Source organism: Micropterus dolomieu, linkage group LG19, assembly GCF_021292245.1.
Source record: "Micropterus dolomieu isolate WLL.071019.BEF.003 ecotype Adirondacks linkage group LG19, ASM2129224v1, whole genome shotgun sequence".
Lineage (NCBI taxonomy): Eukaryota > Metazoa > Chordata > Actinopteri > Centrarchiformes > Centrarchidae > Micropterus > Micropterus dolomieu.
In genome coordinates this window covers 28,434,921-28,456,305 of record NC_060168.1, presented here as the reverse complement: position 1 = coordinate 28,456,305, position 21,385 = coordinate 28,434,921, and the positions used below count along the sequence as shown (strand labels likewise).

The following is a 21,385-nucleotide window of genomic DNA, read 5'->3' as shown; positions in this document are numbered from 1 at the left end:
CAGGGTATATCGGGCTTCCTATCAAGCACCCTGTTTTGAACAGGGGCACCAAAAAACTATTCACCGCATACTGTGTTGTGCTCTGTGTAACGCTCTGTCTGCTCCGATCAGTTGTTTCCATTCTTGAGAAACACAGTAAACACTGAGTCATTTTCCGGCTACTGATGTAGCTTCAGTGATCCAGTTAGTTGATCACTGCCAGGTTCTGAGTTTGATTCCTAAAGAGAGGCTGATAGACATTCTGACAGACCAGCAAATGTCATATTTTATATTAAATGGTCACTAATACAGTGCAACATTATACAGTTTATTCAGACCATTCAATACTTATACTCAGCTATTAGGTAAAATCAACTAAAGTGTTCAAAAATGTGTCATTTGCTGCATTCCCATTTTTTACACATATATTCAGTTTATAGATGACAATTTAGACTTGAAATAGTTCACTGAGACTAGGAAAGATTGTCAAACAAGAAGAAAAGTTCTGTGCTCATGCATAAATGGAACAAAATAGCGTTAAGATTTCAGATCCTTAAGCAAACCAGTATTGAATGCTGTATCTGTTTAAGAGACACATTTGTGACTTTTTACAACGCTGAGAATTAGAATAGGATTGTTGAAATAAAGAGTAATACTGGTGAGTATGGTTTATTTACCATGTTGACCAATAACTTGACTTGTAGGAGCCTAAGCTTGATATTGTTTTTTATTTCTTTTACTTGATCCCAGATGTAATAATATCAGTCTGCATTCCAAACAACCATTTTCAGGCCATGACAGCTGCTGTAGCCACAAGATTTTGTAGGAAAGCAATGGCTGCCTCAGACTGCCAAACTAGATTGCTGCTAATGTGTTGACATGTGAGGCTTTGTTGACAAAAGACTTTTATGGTTCTTGACTTCAAAATACAGCCACGGCCCCTTAGCTTGATTTACTTTGAAAACTTAACGGTTGCACATTACAGAGGAAATCTGTTGCAGAGGGACAACACTTAGTGTAGTGTTAACTCCAAATCTATAATTCTACAATAACAGGGGTGGTGATGGCACATAGATGAGATGCTCGCCTTCGATGTGGGAGACAAGGGTTCAATTCCCACTGTGAGCCATCCACCAATGTGTCCCTGAGCAAGATCCTTAACCCCTAGTCGCTCCAGAGGCGTGCGACCTCTGACATAAATAGCAATTGTAGGTCGCTTTGGATAAAAGCGTCAGCTAAATGAATAAACGTAACAGGCCTACATTATGGTGCAATGATCTCTACAGTTTCCGCTCGATGTTTGGTCAAGTATAAAGTATTCTTGCAATACATTTTCATAAACAGGTTTTTAAATGCAGTTGAAATGAAATGAACAAATAAAAATCTAGTTTTGCTCCATGTGAAAAAGACATTTAATCCCTAGTTTCAACTCTGATGGAATCAGCTTTGCATTCAAAAAGAAAACGTTTTACATCATGGGTCACAAGTGATTTTCCCAGAGCCATTTATTTTTGAACCTATTCATTCGTAATGGCTCAGAACCGCAATGCTCTGGAGATGTAAGGAACAATCCCATATTATTTGTTATTTTGTGTGCAAATGTATTATTGCTCAGGAAACAAATGTTGCTCTTCATTATGTCTTGTGGCTTCTTATATTTCAAATGAGGTAAACCTCCTGAGTGGAGCCTGTCTTCAGTGATGGTAACTGGTTTGACTATCCAGATTAACGTTTTCTGAAATGTTTTTAATGCCATAACTTTAAATTAAACTTAGAGAGACAAGAAAAGACAATTTCAATTCATAGAGGACATTTAGCTAAATGTTCTTATGTAACTACGTTGATTCTGTATGACAGAGACGTCGAAGGGACCATGGTTGAAAGTGCTTTTTTTAGTTTAGTAAGTTATCATATTTAGGATTGATTATTTAATAACTGTTGGCTGCTGTAGCAGGAAACTCCTGCAGCATGTCAAGTCAACTCCAGCTGAGTAAGGTGAAGAAAGAAAAACTCTTTCTGCAGTCTGAAAGTTTGACTGAGATTTCGGAGCTAACTCAACCTGCTGACGTGACACACTTTCATGATCCTTCCTCTCTCTCGTTCTCTCTCTTTCAGCTACACATATTTACACACAAATGCATACTCACTCACCTATAAATGTACAAAAAGCAAGCTCTGATGTTGACAGTGGGTTAAGCATTAATTTTGTATTAAATAATAATAATAATAATTTTAAAAAAGCTACTTCTTATATCCCTGCACCTTCAGGAATCTGTAGTGCAGCGCAAATGTGTTGAGTAGCACATATCAGCCATGAGAACAAATTTGCAGACGTGTCTTGGCAGTCTGTGACACATTAAAGCCTTCTCAAGCCTTCAGGCATGCATGAAGACGACTCATTCCTTTTGAGTGATACTGGTACTGCGGATCAGTGACTCAACACCTGCTCAATGCCAGCCAGCTACTGACAGACTCTGAGGTTTCACTCTGAGGCTTAGAAAGACATAAAATAATAGTACTTACAATAAAGGAATGGTACAACTGATAGGCTGTAGAATCTTTTAACATCCCTTGTCTTTTCAGCCATATTTATATCTATATCTATCTATCTATCTATCTATCTATCTATCTATATATATATATATAATTAATCCTCTCATTTATATTATACTCAACTTAAAAGAGAATATATTTTTAATTTAAATCAACAAAGCAAAAAGAGGAATGTATTTATAGACTTAAAATTGGCTTTAGCCATTTCCTTAAATTAAACCATTGACTGTGCCTTTTATTAAATTATTGTGTGGACAGGTTGGAAAGTTTAATACTGTTGTGTAATAATAATGTTTATTTATTTTGTCTGTAATGTCTGAGACTGCAATGACTCTCATTTTATTATCAATATTTTTAACAACCACAGAAGACTCTTCAAAGGCTGCAATCGCCCCCTGGGCTGGACTTTTAATATCACTGGCCAAAGGCCTCTTTTATTTAGTCCAAACAGCACATTAAGCGATGGACATAAGGGAGAATATCCCAATCTTAATATAAAAGCTGTAATAATTTAATGAAGCCTTTATGAATTAGGAAGATACAATCAACTGTACAAAGACCTTGCAGATAATCAGGAAAGAGGTAGCCATGCAAAGAACACCTTATATCTCATTATATACTGATAATCAAACATGTGAAGTTATTTGCCTTCTCTGCTGCTATCTTGTTGTCTGAGAGGGTCTGGAACACCTTGCCTGAGGAAATATGGCAGGCTGAGTCAGTGGCTTCTTTTAAATTTAAGTAGCCTATAATTTAGAGAGATTCATCCTTGATTTCATCTGATTCTAGGTTTTTATTCTGTTCTTGGGTTCATTTCATTATCTTTTTTTCATGTGGTTCGTTTGGTGTTTTTTCTGTGTTACTATGTTATGTTTAATGTGTTCTTTGCTTGCTAAGTGAAGCACTTTGTAACTTTGTTTTAATAAGTGCTATATAAAATAAAGATGATTATCAGGCCTATTTATAATACTCTAATAAAACGCCTCTGTTGAAATATGATGTATAACCTCAAACTTTTATATTGCTTTACACTTTGCTTTATATTCGTTTTTATGTTTTTTATATTTTTTGTTTACAGTAGGGGACTCCCTCAATATATTTAACGACACCTCCATCTAGTGTTCATCTATAATAAGAACGAGTAGTTTCATTTGTCCCGCCCAGTCTCCAATTCTATTGGCTCAAGTGTTTTAAAACGTCAGTCATGTTCTGATCCCCCACTGGCTTGGTGATGTGTACGTCACACCAGTTTACGGAAGCGTAACCAGCCACTACAAAAATGGAGGACGACATCTCGGATTTGAGCAGACCACAAATGTACTTGTTTGGTGAGCTCGCTTATTCTGACAAACCTAATATTTTTCGGTTGCACAATCAGTTTTACTGCCATGTTATCATGCACAAATAGCCATTTACGATTTTAGCTGGATGAACTTAATAGCTGGCTAACCTGCCTGCACCGACTCGCGCCAATTCAGCTCTTTTGTTAGCTAGGTCGAGCAAGGCAGCGAGATACATAGCTACAAGCAAAGACTAAACCCTCGCACCTCAGACAGTGCAATGCATTTGTGTATGTTGATCAAGATGAGTGCAAACATAAGGTTCCTTATCTTACACGTCGTTCCCTAGGTTGCACCCTCAAGTCGGACAAAAGGGAGTTCAAAGTTGAAGTAGACGACGATGATACGGAGCAACAGCTGTCACTCAAAGCAGTAAGGAAGACTCCTTCCATTGCATGCATAGTAACTGTTCTGCAGAACAATACGGCTGTAAGGGTCGTTATAAAGGGAAATATCTTAAGAGTTAAATAAAGTAAGTTACAGTTTGTTTGCACGGAGTGCAGATAAACTTACATCTGTCTCTGTCAATTCCTATTTGCTTTAACGTTATAAAATCAGTGTTGCCAGAGCATATTTTGTAATAGAAACATGGTGGAAAAAATCGTGCCATCATTAAATGGCAAATAACTGTTACATATAAGTGAAAAACCTTCTACAGTGTACATTAAGTAAATTCATTAAACATGCAGTGCACGTTACCCTGTGTTCATGTGTTATGCTGGTTTTAAAAATACAGGTTAAAGGTCAAAATCAATATTAATTCCATACAGTACACATGTTTTATACATTATTCATATGTATTCATATACTTTCATTAAAGACAGATTTGTGTTGACTGGTTATTTTGCATCTGTCTGTCTTGCCTTGTATTCTTGATAGAAAATAACGTTTTTCATTACTAGACAGGGTAATTAAGCTTAAATAAAGATTTTCAAATCTTTGCTAGAATAATTTATTACTTTGGACACATATAGAGTTGATGCACAGGTGACAGTGGTTACATATGCCTATGTTGTTGATTTCTAAGTGACCTCTTTTGATCAAAATAGTTAGATTGTTATTATAAGTTTACTATCAATTACCAGAGACCAAATGGATGTATTAAATGTGTTTCCCTTACTTAAAAAAAAAGCAAGAAACTTGTCAATGTAACATATGAGCCTGACCAATAAAGTCTGTGCTCTTATTTTACCAGCTGTACCCCAACGTTTTTTGGTGCCTTCATTTGGGGAAATGGCTTATGCAGCTAGAAATATATTGTCCAAATAATTAATCAACAAATTGTTTCAACACTTTAATGATATCCGTATTAATCAGTCAAACTGGAACTGGAGTATTTAACTGGCCATCACCACCAGGTATTTCAGAAATTTCAACCCATATAGTGAAACTTAGATTTTCGTGGTGCTTCAGGCAAGACAAAGGGTGTCAGGAGCAACATTTGCCTGATGATGCAGTGGAGATGGTGTTGTGTAGAGTTAGCTGTGCTGCTTTTCCAGGTGTGTCTTGGAGCCGAGGCTGAGGATAAGTTCCACATGGTGGAAGTCGAGGGCCTAACTTATGATGGAAAAACGACCAAAGTGCCGCTGGTTGTCCTGAAACCGTCCGTCCTGCCCTCTGTGAGTGAATGCCGTACCCGACAGCATTTTGTAAAGTATTATAGGGTCTACGAAATGGTATATAAACAAAGATCTCCTTATTAGGCAATATGTATAATCTATTATGTCTAGTTTTTTAGCAACAGTCAAAGGAAAATAACTTTCAGCCCTTCTCATGTTTATTAAAAAATTAAAACTAAAAAGGAAAACTCATTCATACCATGGATCAGAAGTGAATAACTTAAATACAAATTCTCCATCCTATTATTGCAATTATTACATTGTTTTATTTTGTTGTTATAATTATTATCTTGTCCAGATAAGTTTAGGTGGATTTGAAATCACACCTCCAATTACCTTCCGTCTCCAGTCTGGCTCCGGACCAGTTCACATCAGCGGGCAGCATTTTGTTAGTAAGTATTAAAGCAACAGTTGCTGGGGCTGCTGTAACCTTTTTTCATCTAGAATTGCAGACATACACATAATAAATATGACTCTGGTTACAATTCACCTCATTATTGATGTGCTTACTCCACAAAAGTAGACAGTTAGCTCCACCTTCCTTGACAGTGAAGTTGACTTATTGCAAATGGTGATGGTCATTTTAGAAATAGCTTTAGCATGTAATACTACTACAGTGATTAATAAGGAGACACATTGTTAGAATTGTAGCATTTCACTGATTCATTGATGTTATCACTCTCTATTTCCTATGATGTCCATACAAGGGCTGTCCAGGTAAATCTAAGTTGAACAGAATCCATCACTCTACAGTACCAGCAACCAGTGTTTGCTTTGTAGGTGTGAAGGATTCAGAGGATGAAGAAGAGGAGAACAATACGTCCCCTGTGAAGAGGCCTGCGAGCCTGATGTCGGAGAAGAAGCCTCCATTGGTAGCTACCTCCGTGTGTTCTTTGAACTCATTTGGCTACAGAGCTGCTTTCACCTTTTAAAGGGAATTTATCCCAAAGACTTTTATCCTTGTTTTTGATGAAATGATTCCTTCCGTCTGTAGAAAAAACTGAAGATGGATTCTGATGACGATGAAGACGACAGCGACGAGGATGATGATGAGTATGTTTTTTGTGTTGGGATTGTGAATGCTTCAAAAAATGCCACATTTACCTGCCTTCATTTTTTGTTGGATGCACAAATTTATATAAGGAATAAATGAAGTCAGAGACAAGTCTGTCACATCACTTAAGGTTTTTTTTGTCTTTATTCTTTTCTAGTGATGATGAAGATGATGACGACAGCGATGAAAATGATGTGAAGCCTCAGAAGAATGTCGGAAAAGAGTTAAAAAAAGTAAGCCTGGTAACACTTGATTGTACCTGTGGGGGAAAAAATAAAAAAATAAATAACAGTAGCTGCAGGATCCTGTAGAGCAGACGTATACAAGACGTTTTCAAGTGCACCTCTCCAGGGGGCACATTTCTAAATTTAGCTTGAAATACACGTTCTAATTATATTTTTATCTCATTCCAACGCTTAATGCATTATCTTTTATAACATGCGGCAGAATACTTGGGTTTCTTAGAAGCAAATCATTAAATCTGAATGAAAATAGAACATCCCAACCAAGAGCTTCTGTGGAGCAATTTATTGAGCTATGGAATATTTTTCTTGGTTTGGTTCATCTAGGCAAAAGATCAATGTTATTTGAACTTGAGTGGCACCAAATAATCATATTAAGGCAGGCTGCAAGATAAAGTTTTTGATCTTGTTAAACAAAACATGCAATTTTAACATTAAATGGTTATGGTATAAGAGGATGATTGCTTACATTTGATAGGTACCAATGTTTTGAAAGCTAGTAGTGATAAAATCAGCTTGAACTGATGCTCCTTTTCCTTTCCTTTAGTTACAATTACTAAAAAAAGACTGCAAAAAGATTAGTTGTTGTTTTATAAGCTCTCTGCAGTGTTTGTTCTTACCTTCAGTATTGTCAAGTGAAAAATCTTCTACTGATTCTTTTTATAAAGGACTGTGACTCATCCGTTGCATCACTTCCATCACTGTTCAAACCAAAGTAAATGTCATTGTCACTGTAGGTCACCAAAGGGTAACATCTACAATGTGTTTAGACTGTTTCCAATCCCCTGTTGTCCACCAGGTGTCAGGGTTTTGTGTAAAAGAATTTCTCTGTGTTGCTGCCATCTGCCTACTCCCCTTATGTTTCTACCACATCATTTAAACTCCCACAGACTTACTCCTATAGTAACATTTTATTTCAGAAGGCTCTTCCCATTCCTGCACTCACTGACCGTCCACCTTTTAGTATGAGACAAAACATGGAGCTTTTTCATCCTGTTCGCTCATGTACCCACCTGTTTTTCACGAGTAAAACACAGGGTCTGTGTGGCTTAATGATTGGATTTCTCCTCTGTAATCTGCTTGAATTCTCACTGTCTCACTAACAAGACAGCACTGTGTTATCCTACACACACACACATACACACACACACTCAAAATTATATACACACACTGTAGACTGTACACTTATATGTGTATTATAAGTATACTTGCAAAAATGCAGTCTGGAAACATTAACAGTACATATATACAGTAGATGCAGAGAAGCACACACAACATAGAGTTTCATACACACACACACACACACACACACACCAGTTATGGGAAACATCTTTCCCCATTTTTCTGTAACACTGCATATCTTTGTCCCTCTGTCATCCCACTATTAATATGATTGCTCCTTTTTATCGTCTCTCATGCCATTTCAGCTTTGCACCTGGCCTTTGCCTTTGAACACTCGTTTTGCGTGTTACCACAATCATTTGCAAGTGTGTGGGTGCATGTGTGTATCTGCCTCATTTTTACGTCTGTGTCTGTTTGTGATTTCTTTTTTTCTTTTTAAACACGCAATCCTGGTGAAAACTCTACCAGGCAAAAGATCAAAGAAGGGCAGATGCGCATACCTGCGACGTGAGCGCCGATCCTTGCCTCAGGGTTAGATGACAGCTGAGCATTTCTGTCACCTGTTGATTTATTCTGTTGTCTTCTCCTCCTAATTCCTCCACCTCCTGCACCCTCTACCCCTCCCCTCCATGACCTTAATCCTTTTCTTCACCCTTCTTATCTTTAGCTCCATAGCTATCCTGTCTCATTCATTCAATAATGAAAGCACTAAACTGTAGATAGTAGGGCTGGGAACAATTTGTTTTTGGTCAATATAATCATTTTTCCTTTTTTTCTGTATCAAACCTCATTACCTCTTAATCTAGTTTACTTCTTCTTTGATCAAGTATATTTGATCTGAACTGAAAATCGGGAAACACTGCTAAATTTAGACTTAATTTTACACTGTCAAAGTTGTAGTATGGCTGATTGTGTTAAACGTTATTTAGTATTAAATACGTGTCTTTTCCATGGTACTGAAGCTCATTACGTGCTGAGACTGGTAATCCCTAATCGGAGCTTTTAAAATCAACACAGGCACACTTTCAGCTGTGTTTTTGTCACATGATTTTTTTTTTTTCTGCCATGTGGGAAGAGCAAACACGTTTATGGATTCTTTTTCAATTCTCTATTTGGACCACATGGGATGTGCATTACAAAATAAGATCCTAATGCATGTGGCCTACATTTGACTCATGTTTGAATTGCAGTTTTAACAACATTGCCATGACAAGTAAATCTAGTCTAAAAAGAACACAATGAAGACACCAAGTGAAGAGAGTCAGTGATTGATTGAAACATAGTTTATTTGCTGATTGTGTCAATGTGGTTATCTGCTAAATGAGTAAAATAAGCAGTTCTTCGCTACAACAGAAACAGGTGTCTAACCTGTATAGCCAATCTTTCCACATCTGAACTGTTTTAATGTCTCCATCCAAACATCACATTAACTACACAATGTGTTCTTGTCATGTTCAAAACTTGTCACAAACAAAGCCTACACTTTAGTCTCTTAGTAGTGTTCTTCACTTTGTAGTAGTAGCCAAGTGACTTTAAATAATTGACTATTGTAGTAACACAGAAAAGATATACAAAATCCCAAGGAAACAATATCATCTTATGTAAAAAGTTATTCTGGGTACAAAAACTATAAATAGTATGGTATACCGCTCAGGTACATCTATGAAGGATCTGAAGCCTGATTGAGTGCTGTCCTTTGTGTATTAATGTCCTTCTGATTTGGAAAAAAAGCTTTGCAGCCGCGCTGGTACAGCGCCGTGTATTACTAGGTATTGCTCTAGGAAATAACATGTGTAATTGCCTTGTAGCAGTTATGTCAACACAGGCAATTACACTTCTAGCCCAACCCAAGGTGAATACCAGTGATTGTGAGGAAAGGGTTGGTGTTCAGGAAATGCAGGTACTTGCCTTGGCTATTACAAGGTAATTACACAGGTGACTGAGAGCAATGGAAACCTGACGGGAAGGCTTCCAGTGTGGAGAAGAACAATGACAGGTTTTTGGGGTACTAAGTATCTGATCACTGGCAAATTACCAAGAATGTCTAGTGCTTCCTCTGTACTGCTTGAAGATAATTTCAGTTTTGGTATCATCCCTGATTTGGTTGCAGTTATGCTTTCAGTAAACAGCCTGCAGACAAACCTTGAGTCTGAGATACTAAATAAGAATAGACTATTAATTCATAACATCAAGACTTCCACTACTCCTAAGCATTTTCCTTTTTTTGTTGTAGAATGTATACATTTTTGTCTTTTTGGGTTAAAATGCTTCATGGCAAAAGACTGGAGGAAATTAACCACCGTTGCAAGAGGTTTTACGAATACAGTTTACATTATGTTACATGCAAGTTATAATTTGTCAGCTATAACAGAGGCTTGGCAATTTGTGCTTTGAAATGGGAGTTTTCAAAACATGACACAACTACTAGTTATTTAGATATGAAGTGTATAGTACGGTTTGCCAGAAATCTAAAATAATCTACCTTTTGTAGCAGTTATCATTCAGTTACTGCCAAGTTGGTCATGTAAGGTACTTTTTCATGAGGTGTTGGTAACATTTTCAGCTGCTTATATCTTCAGTATGGCACCCCCTGCTGTCGCCTCATTCTCTTTTGGTTTTGTTTACTGTGATCAACTGTGAAGTATGATCAATTTAGTATGCATTTTCTGAGCTTTTATTACAAATGCAGTGTTCTGTTTGTTTTCATATGATCTCTTTTTTCTGCAGAGCAGACTGATAAATAGACCTGGTTAAAGCCCACATGTTTCCTAAAGTGTGAGATGTTGTACTAGGGATGTCTTATTAATGAATTTTGTCTGTGTTTATCTGCTTTCTCAGACCCCAGCGTCTTCACCAAAGAAGCCCGACAAGACTCCGGTAAAACAAAATGGCCCCGCAGGAAAACCATCAGGATCAGCGGTCAAACCGCAGATTAAGGTAGGAAAGGCTGTGTCACCTGCTCAGCATGTTTACTAGTGGTTATTTAATTATTTGGTTGACAGACATTTTACTGTTGAAAGGGGTCAGCTATTAGGGTCAACTAAGTTTCAGCACTGTTTATTGGAAGGGCAGCGCAAGTTTACAGGTGCAATGAAGACATACTTGGTTTTTTTTTTATTTAAACAAACTAATGGATGCACATTCATCTAAAATCCAGAAAAAAATTAGAGAACCTATATTGCATCCCTTACTGTATAATTCCCATCTTACCCCTCATCTTAGGCCAGTTTCTTTTCTTTGTTAATGTTATTCAAAAATTTGTTTGGAAATAATAAAGCTAGATTTTTGTAGAAGGTCAGGATGTCATCAGGCTGTAGTCAAAGCCAACAGCTCTATTTCTAAAGAAAGACATCATGTCACTTAAAAGTATGCAGAAGAATTGTGGATGATGAAAGTGGGAGTTTTAAAGTAGAGTAGCAATGCAATTATCGACTGCGTCATTAAGAAACAACTTTGGTAGATGGTTATGGTGTTATATAACGGAATGTGTCCCCTTATACCTTAAACCTTGTATATGCAAAAAGAAATTAACTCCACAGAATTAAGCTGTGGAGATCAACAAATTTAAAACATATTTCTTCTTTGCAAACAGACATGGATCTTACACGAATTATAGTATGTCTGAAGTCAAAACGTGAAATGCCCTGCAAGCAAAATGCATTAAACAATGTCGTGTACTTAAAAAAGAATCATAAAACCCCCTCTTCAAACAGCTTGATCTTTTTGTGTTAAGTTATTTGTGCTCAAACCAGAACCTGAGAAGACACAAGGTGTGTATAACCAAGGATAATTGTCTGCATTTATTGACATTTACATTTAAAGCGTGCCAAGAATAAAAAAAGCCTTGAAGAGCCTTCACATTCCACGGCCAAGGAATGTGATAAATGCACATTGCAATTAGCTTCAACTGATAGTTAATTTCTTGGATGGAATGCATTGGACAGCCGCCTCTCAAAACGCAAAGCTTGAACTCTGCCTCTCTTTAAGCAAACACACCTGACCTCTAAACGGGATTCCTGGGGCAAGGTTTAAACCTGTGACCCCTTGGCCTGACCCCGCCGTCTTGTGTTGCAGCCACCTTTGATGCCTCCCAACCTCCCGTAACACACATGCACATCAGGAAGACGAATTAGAAAGCTTCTTTGTAAGTGTACAAATTTCACAAAGCATGTTCCTGGAATGTGTTGGCATCAAATGCTGGCTGCTTGTAGGATGCTAAAGGCACACCATCTCACACACCAAGTGCACAGGAGCATTGTCATTTCTTGTCTGATGTTTATGAAAGGAAGCTGTGTAATTTTTTATCTATGTTTAACACTGAGTCACATGATTAATTCCTGAGGCGAGAAAGCGATTCCCCCCAGGGCCTGCTCTCTTGGTGTGTGGGAGAGCACAGCTAATTCTGTAATGGCTGTTGTCCAGACATAACACAGTGGCTCTTGAAATGCTCTGGGGGATTAGCCGATGGGCAGCTGAACCACCGAAACCATCCCGCCAGTTTAACTTTCTGGCTCGTGGAGCTTCAACTGCCCCCATCCCCTCTCTACTTATGCACAACAACTGTTCCCTCTCTACAACCTTTTCACACCCCTCACTTCCTGGACACACCTTCTCCCAATTGCTCTCATTACCAGTGTTTGATGTCTGGTGCAGCTTGTGCTTCCAGATGCCCCTGAGGAGCGAGGAAGCGGGCGTGGATGTCTGTTTTTTCTTTTCTAAATGCAGGTGACTGGTCATTAGATTGGCTTGTCAGATCTGTTGCCAGTATCGCAGTTCTCACCTCTCACAGCCCAGCATGAGGCTGCACCTTCTTGTGTAACAGGCTCGACATGAGAACCAGCTAACTCGAGTTGTACTGATCTGAAGTAACTTTATCTTGCAGCTGGTGTCCTTTGATTGATGGTTTTTGGAGAAGTTGATGCCTTCAAGCACACTTCACAGTCGTAAAGTTGTTAACCACTCCACTCAGGCTTATCCCAAAAGGGTGTGAGTCATTGTTTTAGCGACTGATTGTCATGTGTTACAGCAGGTGCCTATCTTGTTAGCGTTTACTTTTCCCGTGAGTGTAAGGATGTTGGCTTCAAACTTTGACCCTTCCAATTGGACCTGTTGTGCATGAAAAATGTCCAAAAGACCAACCCCTTTGCTTGTATTGCATATACAAGTCATAGGACTGGAGTCACAGTTCACAGTGACCTGACATTTTCCCCAGACAAGGGCCTCCAAGGCTCTCATTCCAACAAAATGACAGTTACCATCCCAGGACAGACCTGATGAGCAAAGGTGTCACAACCATGTGTTTGCACCGGATTGAAGACTAGAGATTGCATCAAATGGCGTGCTTGTGATTAAGTTCCATGTCTTGTGGCATCTGTAATCAGTGTCTGGCTCAGATGAAAAAGCTTGCTGCCTTTGTGTGTTTATCAGATGTTTCAGGTCCACAGCTGTCCTTTAGAAGTAGAGAGCTGCCCATAAATAATAATACGTAGTGCATTATCTGGCCAGGAGCCAGCAGCATATGTGCTCTTTTTTTGTAGTGTGGTATGTGTGCGTCAAAGAGTTCTTCATTTTATACCTTTTGATCTGTGCTATAAAATGCAGATCTCTTGGGGACAAGGACTGTAGACTTTATTTTCTTAAGCTCATTCCCCCTGTTTTCACCCTTATCCAGTCCCTGGTTTTGAAAGTCAGAAGTTGCTAAATGTAGTAACACATGACATTTATTGATTGCTTTGATCCAAACGATGTTACCATTAGGGTTGCAGGGTTTTTCCTGGCTCAAAATGAGGTGGAGGTGGTTCCATCCAGATCATGTGGACATGTGTGCATGTGTACTGTGCCTTTAACTGGCATAAACAAACACTTTTTACAAGCAACATATTTTAAGAGCGCTAATAATTATACAGTCATTAAATTTTAATGTGCAATTCTCTGTATTGGTCCCAGTAATATTTGTTCTTACTGAAGCATGTCACATGACATGGTTATGTTTGAGACTGAGAACATGACCTCAAATACTGTTGTACTGAATATCTTGTAAAACAATTTAATTCTTCTGGAAACATATTATTTACACTAATGTAGATCGCCTCCTGTTTTTGAAGCATTTCAAAAAATGTATTTTAAGTTATTTAGAACCTATTTTGTTTATTTTACTTCCTAATTGAAATTATTTGCTTTTATCAGTGTATGCGGCAGTCATGTTCTCTGATGTAGATATTTTAATGAACAAATATTGGGTTTGATCTTTGGTATTCGAGAAAAAAAAAAAAAAAAAACCTAGATTAAAAATGTTAAAACGTCTTTATTTCCTTAAATTAAATTTAACTGCTGTAAACAAACACACACTGGCTTTGTAGTCACTCTAGAGGATGGCATTTAGTTACAAAAATCCAGAGTGCAACGCTTGCAAGAAAATAGTGTTCACCTTGAAGACACCCATCAGAGTTTTGTTGAGAGCTGGAGACATGATGAAATTTAAAGGAGGCGGATGACTCGTAATTCTTTATGCAGGATTAACCATAGCTTTGGGTGTGGAGAACTAGCTCTGAATTTAAACCACTTCCAAATATTTAAGTAGTAGAACATTGTTAAGAAATCTGCATTTTGATTCCACTTGTGAATTCGTGAATGCAACCATTTTAACTGCCTACACAACAGTTACCTAGGCTCAAGACCACGTACAGAGCTCAGGTCTCTATAATGTACATGTCTACAGTGTGGCAGACTGGAGCTGCTGTTTGTGCGGTTAAACTGCACATTCAACACAAGCAAACATTCAGCTTGTGCATGGAAAAGTATAGCATCTCTATTTTCAATCAAAGTTTTCAGCCTAAATCTGCTGAAAATAAACACAATAAAAAAATTTGATTCTCTGATTCAGAGAAATTATAACCAAACCACATTTCAACCAAACAGAAAATAACTTAACAACTGTCCATTTGCTCGTGAGGTCATGCTGTTTTTTGACTTGCAGGGTAAAGAGTTCCTTTATACATGCCTTTGCTCTTCTTTCAAATGTGTCTCTGGCTATCAATGAAACCCTGCAATTTCACTGGATTCCACACTGACTTTGCATGTAGTGACAAGCTCTGTGGCTTGTGTAATATGCAGTCACAGCGTATGGTGTGTGTGTGTCTGTGTGTGTGTGTTGTTGTGTCACATTCATACACTTCTAATTTAGGACCTCTGGGGCCTCGACTTCCCAGGTCTGGACACACCTGCGGGCCCACCAATTCGAACTTCATGCTGCTTGCATCTAAACAAACACAGGAGACTCTTTGTGTGTTGAAATACCACCTATAATGTCACCAAAACAGATAAAGAAGGGCTGCTTGTGATAGTACTGTTTTTAGTCTAGACCATTCAGAAACGTTGAACTCATTAATTTGATGTCACTATCATTTTTATTTGGGAACAAACACAAGAACATTAGGCCAAGATGCATTTTGACCTTTTTGTTCTTTAGTTCAGTCGTTGGGATTTGCCATCAAGGGAAAAACACTTTTGACAAACAACCTCTTTCGCTTAATGGAGAGTCAGGGCTTGCCCTCTCTTGCTTGCAAACAATAAAAACATAATTTGTACCTGATGTATTTGTAAAAAAAGAAAAGATGGTGTAATTAGGCCAGAATCTGTTGTCCTTTCTGATGCTTTTATCCTCTTCCAGCTGGTTCCCCACGCCAAGCCTGTAAACACAAGCCCAGACAAAATGGGTCATGATAGAGCTGTGGCCCAGACTGGCCAGTTGGTCAGCAAATAGATTAATCTGCAATAAGTTAGAATTGAAATTAAATGAAAACACAGACAAATAAAAGGCAATAGCAAGACCTGAACTTGAGTAAAAGAAGGAAGTATTATGGTGTAATATGAAGTTATCTTTTTATCTACAACTCTATAAATCTGTCTTTATTTGACATCAATCAGTGTTTCTTATCTAACTGATGTATTTTTTCAAGACACCTGCCCCAGGAAAAGACAAACCCCAGGCTGGCCCGTCTAAATCTCCCTCTCTGACTGAGATTAAAAGCAAGTTGTCAACGGCAGCCATGGAGGTAAGGCTGTCATCCTCTGTTGCAAATTACTGCTCTTAATTGAATGTCTGACGCATGGTTAAGCTGATGATTTAATGGCTTTTTCCATCAGGGTAAGCCACTACCGAAGACGGAGCAGAAGTTTGAGAATTTTGTGAGGAGTTCTTTTAAAATCTCAGACAAAAAAGTAAGTAATCATGAGTCATTTGAAATATTGTGTATACTTTTTTCCATTGCCCTTGGGTTTAAGAGCCCTAATTATGAATCATCTGAGGTTGGTCTTTGAATTTTATTATTCTTATGACAAGTGTTACATTTTTAACTCTTACATCATTTGCAGTCGCTTTTTTGCTTTTGCGTCTATGCATTTAGTCTTATAAACACTTATGAGAGATTTGTTTGTTTTCTAGAAATATTCTAGTCGCTGGGTGTAAGTAGTCATGGGCACATTTATATCAACCTTCATTTGAGCTTTAAGAGCTTTTGGCCATGATGGATACCCAGGAATGCATTATTGTTCCTCACACTGTCCTAATACCTTTCACTCTCCATTATGCCTCAAACGTCTCTCCAGCACAGTGTGTTCTCTTTGAATTATATTCATTTTGTGTCAGTGGGCTCTTTCGAGATGAAATGGGAGTACACCTGCCAAGCCAAACTCTTTCGCAGTGATTTACTGGAGTGTGTGTCTTTTGTAGCCTTAATGAAGGGACTGGTGGTATGTGGATGGTACCAGTCTCTTTCACATTCAAGGCCTTTGACCAACCCAAAAACATTTTTTTCTAAATGCCGGACTTAAATCTTTTCTAATGCTGCATGTCATTTCAGAAGAGAAACAACAGCCCCTGCGCATTGTTTTTCCAAGCATGAATTAATCACATAAAAATCTTTACATTATCACCACTGCTTAAATTATTCTAGGCAGTGTGTCAGATAATAATAAAGCTGCATTTTCTGTAGCAAAGCATCTGTAAGAAGGCAATCAGTTGTAAAGGGCTATTTGAACATTCTTTTGTGATTGCATTGCAGTGTTAAAATGTTAACTGTACAGTTATGAGAGCAGGTGAAAGCTCTTTAGACCGCCACAAGGGCTGGTTGGACAAGGAAAGAGTGGGGGTGGAGTTGGGTCTGGGAGAGCTTGTTGATCCCAGTGTGTAGAAACATCTGTGGAAGTGCTTTGGTTTCAGCAGCCAAGGCTGAGATCTGTCAGACCTGGAGCACCTAGTCATATACTCTGGTATGTAGTGGTGCCCCCACCCAACCCCTCGTCGTTCCCTAACAGCCTCATCTAAACTCAGTGTTCCCACAGACTAGACGCACAAAAGCATGTTGTACTAAAATGTGAGTCTTATGTCTCATGCTGTATAGCACTTCATTTGGATGATTTATAATCTCTCTCTTTTTCTTCTGTTGTTATCCCGCTCTCCCTTCTCTGTACCGTCCTCAGGTGGTCAAGGACCTTTGGAGTTTTGTACAAACTCTGAAGATTGAGAAGAAGTAACAAACCTTGTATCTTGAAGCATTTGTATGTTTTGCATCCTGCAAGACATTTAAAGGCACAGTCAGCGAGATTTCCTACTTGGCCTTATTATGTCATCATTGCTTACAATGACTTGGAGTGAACAGAAGGACTTAAAATGGGTAAATCCATTAATAATTCAGGTGTCATTGTTTTTTTAGATGCGAAGCACCTCCTGGAGCTAGTTCATAATTCACTCACAATCTCACTCATCCACGTTTGGCAGACTGCGGTTTGCAGAAGGGGAAGCTGTCCATATCACATGTCAATCTGCCCCTCCTATAGGTGAGGAAGCTAATAGCACATCCAATTAGGACCTGCAGATGTCTATGTTGCTTTCCTACAGGAAAGAAATAGCTGCTGCAATTTTAAGACTTGAACCATTTTCAGGCAATAAATGTTACACATGCAGATTTTTATAACTGCAACAAATGCCGGACAGACCGTCAAGTTAGTCATTGCTTTTTTTGCCTTTTCAGGCCATTCGGAACATTTTCTGATCCTACACACATGTTTTTCGATGTAAAATATAAATCATCAAAGCAAATGCAGGTAGTGTAACTGTCAAATTACAGAAGCTATTCCTTTCCGTGCCTGAGAAGGTGAGATCAGCATGCCTACGTCTACTTTCTTCACATATAGTTTTTGCATGTTACATTGGAACTGCAGATATGAAACTGCTGGTGCTGCAGCAGCTTTGCAATTTGATGATGGCTGAGCCTGGTTTCAGGTGCTTCGCATCCACGACACTGTGTGTCCTTGTTAAGTCAACAATGCAATAGGAAATATATTGCAGAATGTGCCTTTAAATATCTCTACTGTAAACAGATTAATCAAGAGTCCCAATTTGTGTGAATTTCAGCAGTATGTACAAGGGTTGTTAATACAGGGGGACAATGACGATATATTTTTTTCTAGAAAACATTTTGTTATTTTTGGTTCTGTCTGGCTTTACAAAGCATTTTTAGCTTGCTTACAGATTGTGCTATGAATTTATCTGGCATAATTGCTCTATACATATTGTACGGAAATTCATCAGCATATGTCAAGATAACTGTTTTTTATTTTGTCACTCACTCTTCTCATGTCAACTCCTGCAGCAGAATATGCAGTTACTGCATTTTTTTAACAGCTTGGCCAACAACACCAAGGGTTACTTTTGTGTTTCCTGCTGTGATAAAACAAAAAAGGAATGCAATCTAGAAACCATATAGTATATTCACTGAATGTGTGCAGTTTTAACCTTGCTACTCTTACATATCTTTACCAGTTAATCTGTTGAGTGAAAAAGAAATGTTTCATCACATTTTTACCAGGAACACACATGACATTTCTGGACAAGAGCAGTTTCAGTCTTTGCTTTTTTTTAATACTTTCAGTACGAACGTAGTTAAGTTTATATTAGGATCATGAACTTGCAGATCCTGCACATTTCACATACCTATTGACTGGACCTGTTTCAGATGGCATATTTTGGAGTGTGAATTCATTTTAAGCCCATTAACATCTGTGATACTGAGAGGGTATTCATTACAGTGATTATAGCCAAAATCATGTGTACCAAAAATGTTCATAAGAGAAGTACAGAAAACATTCTAAGTATTATGAGCTCTATAAAACCAACACAGATACCCCAACTATAATGTTTTTCTTTAATATAATATACATTTAATAAAAAAAGTTAAAAACAAGGCAAATAGATCGTTAACCAGCTCCGGGGGTATATTTACGATGTGGCACTAACAGTGTTTCAATGTACTCTAATTTACTAAAAACAGATTACCAGCCTATGATTAAAGCAGCTTATTTTATTTATTACAACATAATAATAAGGTGTATACATCAGAAAATTACATCAAAGTAACCTTGCGTCACCTTCACAGAAACCCCATAAAGAACTCAACTGGATAATTGTTTCATTGTTGTCTCATATCGGCACTCTGATGACAATAAGCATACACTCGCTCTGTGCTTATATGTTTATGGTCCTATATAATGCCTTTTATGAGCCAAATGTTGGCAGATGGATACCGTTTTTAACAAATCAAATTGCTTGGTTCAGCGTGTTGTCTGTAAAGGATATTTGAAATTCCATAGCTGTAAACTGTACTATAACTAGGTCATGAAAGTTGCCCTGGTAATTGACCTACATTTTGAATATGTGTAATGTTCTCCTGTGAGGTTTCAGAACGAGCAGGTTGCCATCACTAGGATTTATTTTGGGCTTGTGTGTGAGTTCATGGTGGAGTCCTTCATTATGGAAAATAATACTTCCCTAAATGAACTTTCTGTAAATAAGTGCGGCAGCTGAACAGTGATATTTTTAAGTGTATGCTTAATTCGCCCTTGCTAATAGCTGGTTTTGCAGCTTGGATCTGTTGTCATGATCTTTATTTGAAATATTGTGTTCTAGTTTGGTATAGAAGTGTTTTATGTTGAGTATAAAACCCCCTTTAAAATGTTGGAAATATTGTCCTGTTTTTGTTGACTTTTCACTTTAGTTCTGCTGTTGTCATCTTTAAGTTGTCCTTTAATTCTGTACGGAGTAATTTTGAAGCCAGTACCTAAATATTTCCAAGTGGAGGGGGAAAAAAAAGAGATTGTGATCTTTGTTGATAACCTGATGTTTAAGGCTCATTATTTTTTAATTAATACAAAAATGTGGTTGAAATTTGGCTGTCACAAAAAATATTTATCAGCAAACACTAGTTTTACTCCTAACAATGCATGGAAGAACAGCATTGTAAAGTTAAGTTTTCTGGATTGTGAGTAGTAGTAAATATCTACCATTGTATCTGACAAAAGTACAGATTTGTCTATAATTTTGATCTATGATTTATACTGTATTGATCCAGTGACACCCTTTGTTCTTTATCCATCATATTGCCTTGTGTCTGTGACCAGAAATACCTACTGTAAAACATGAGTATGTGGTGATTGTCAAATCTGAATTGGTATGGAGTAGATGACAGGTAGGCTGACTCAATGTGTTTAAAGAAAGTGCATTTTGTCCTTTAGTCAAACTTAATTGATAGGTTCCTGCATAATGGCTGATGGTGGATATTCATTCATTCATGGTTTGTTGAGATGAACATATCCATCCTTTTTTTTTTATCCTATCTGTAACAGTTACCTGAATAAAGTGAACCCCAGCTTGTTTTGAATCACACATTTGTTTTTTACCTGGTGCAGGGCAAAATATAATCCTCTTATCTCGCACAGAACTGGACGACATTACACTCATTATTATATATATTTTTATTATATATATTTTTTTCCTCCTTTAAACAGAAGCAGAACATCAACAGCAAACCCGTATTCCTAAGACTATGGACGAAACAACCCACTCTACTTTGAAGAGTTCACTACAAGTATGGTTCATCCAGCTATGAGAGACACAAACATGAGCAATACAGTGGGGAGAACAAGTATTTGATACACTGCTGATTTTGCAGGTTTTCCTACTTACAAAGCATGTAGAGGTCTATAATTATCATAGGTACACTTCAACTGTGAGAGACGGAATCTAAAACAAAAATCCAGATAATCACATTGTATGATTTTTAAATAATTAATTTGCATTTTATTGCATGACATAAGTATTTGATCACCTACCAACCAGTGAAGCTGATGATACACACAGCAAATTTTAGAGCAATCATGCAGTGCAACATTGCCGTCAATGGTCATGAGTAAAGATTACTACCGTAATCTCCTTCCTCCACCACTCTGCCAGCCGCCCCACCACTATCCGTTCAAAACATCATCGGACTTGCCACTAGCAAGATTGCCCAGCAACATTGCTCAAAAGTTGCCCCGTGTAGCTTAAGAGTTCCGTGTCTCTCAGACTTGTTAGTTCTTCTTTAAGAAGCCCTCCTGTTCTCCACTCATTACCTGTATAAAAGACACCTGTCCACACACTCA

The 21,385-nt window shown here is 37.8% G+C and overlaps 1 protein-coding gene across 2 annotated transcripts in view; it reads left to right on the top strand.

The window, feature by feature from the left end:
• Positions 1 to 3,770: 3,770 nt before the first annotated feature.
• Positions 3,771 to 21,385, top strand: part of LOC123957571 (nucleophosmin-like) — a 51,174-nt gene continuing 33,559 nt past the window's right edge. For both annotated transcript variants that reach the window (XM_046030462.1, XM_046030461.1), the window contains exons 1-10: positions 3,771 to 3,860; positions 4,162 to 4,244; positions 5,372 to 5,491; positions 5,790 to 5,883; positions 6,272 to 6,363; positions 6,486 to 6,544; positions 6,703 to 6,778; positions 10,748 to 10,846; positions 15,868 to 15,963; positions 16,055 to 16,129. In XM_046030462.1, the coding sequence (XP_045886418.1) occupies positions 3,812 to 3,860; positions 4,162 to 4,244; positions 5,372 to 5,491; positions 5,790 to 5,883; positions 6,272 to 6,363; positions 6,486 to 6,544; positions 6,703 to 6,778; positions 10,748 to 10,846; positions 15,868 to 15,963; positions 16,055 to 16,129 (843 nt within the window). In that variant the 5' untranslated portion in view covers positions 3,771 to 3,811. The remainder of the gene's footprint in view (positions 3,861 to 4,161; positions 4,245 to 5,371; positions 5,492 to 5,789; positions 5,884 to 6,271; positions 6,364 to 6,485; positions 6,545 to 6,702; positions 6,779 to 10,747; positions 10,847 to 15,867; positions 15,964 to 16,054; positions 16,130 to 21,385) is intronic.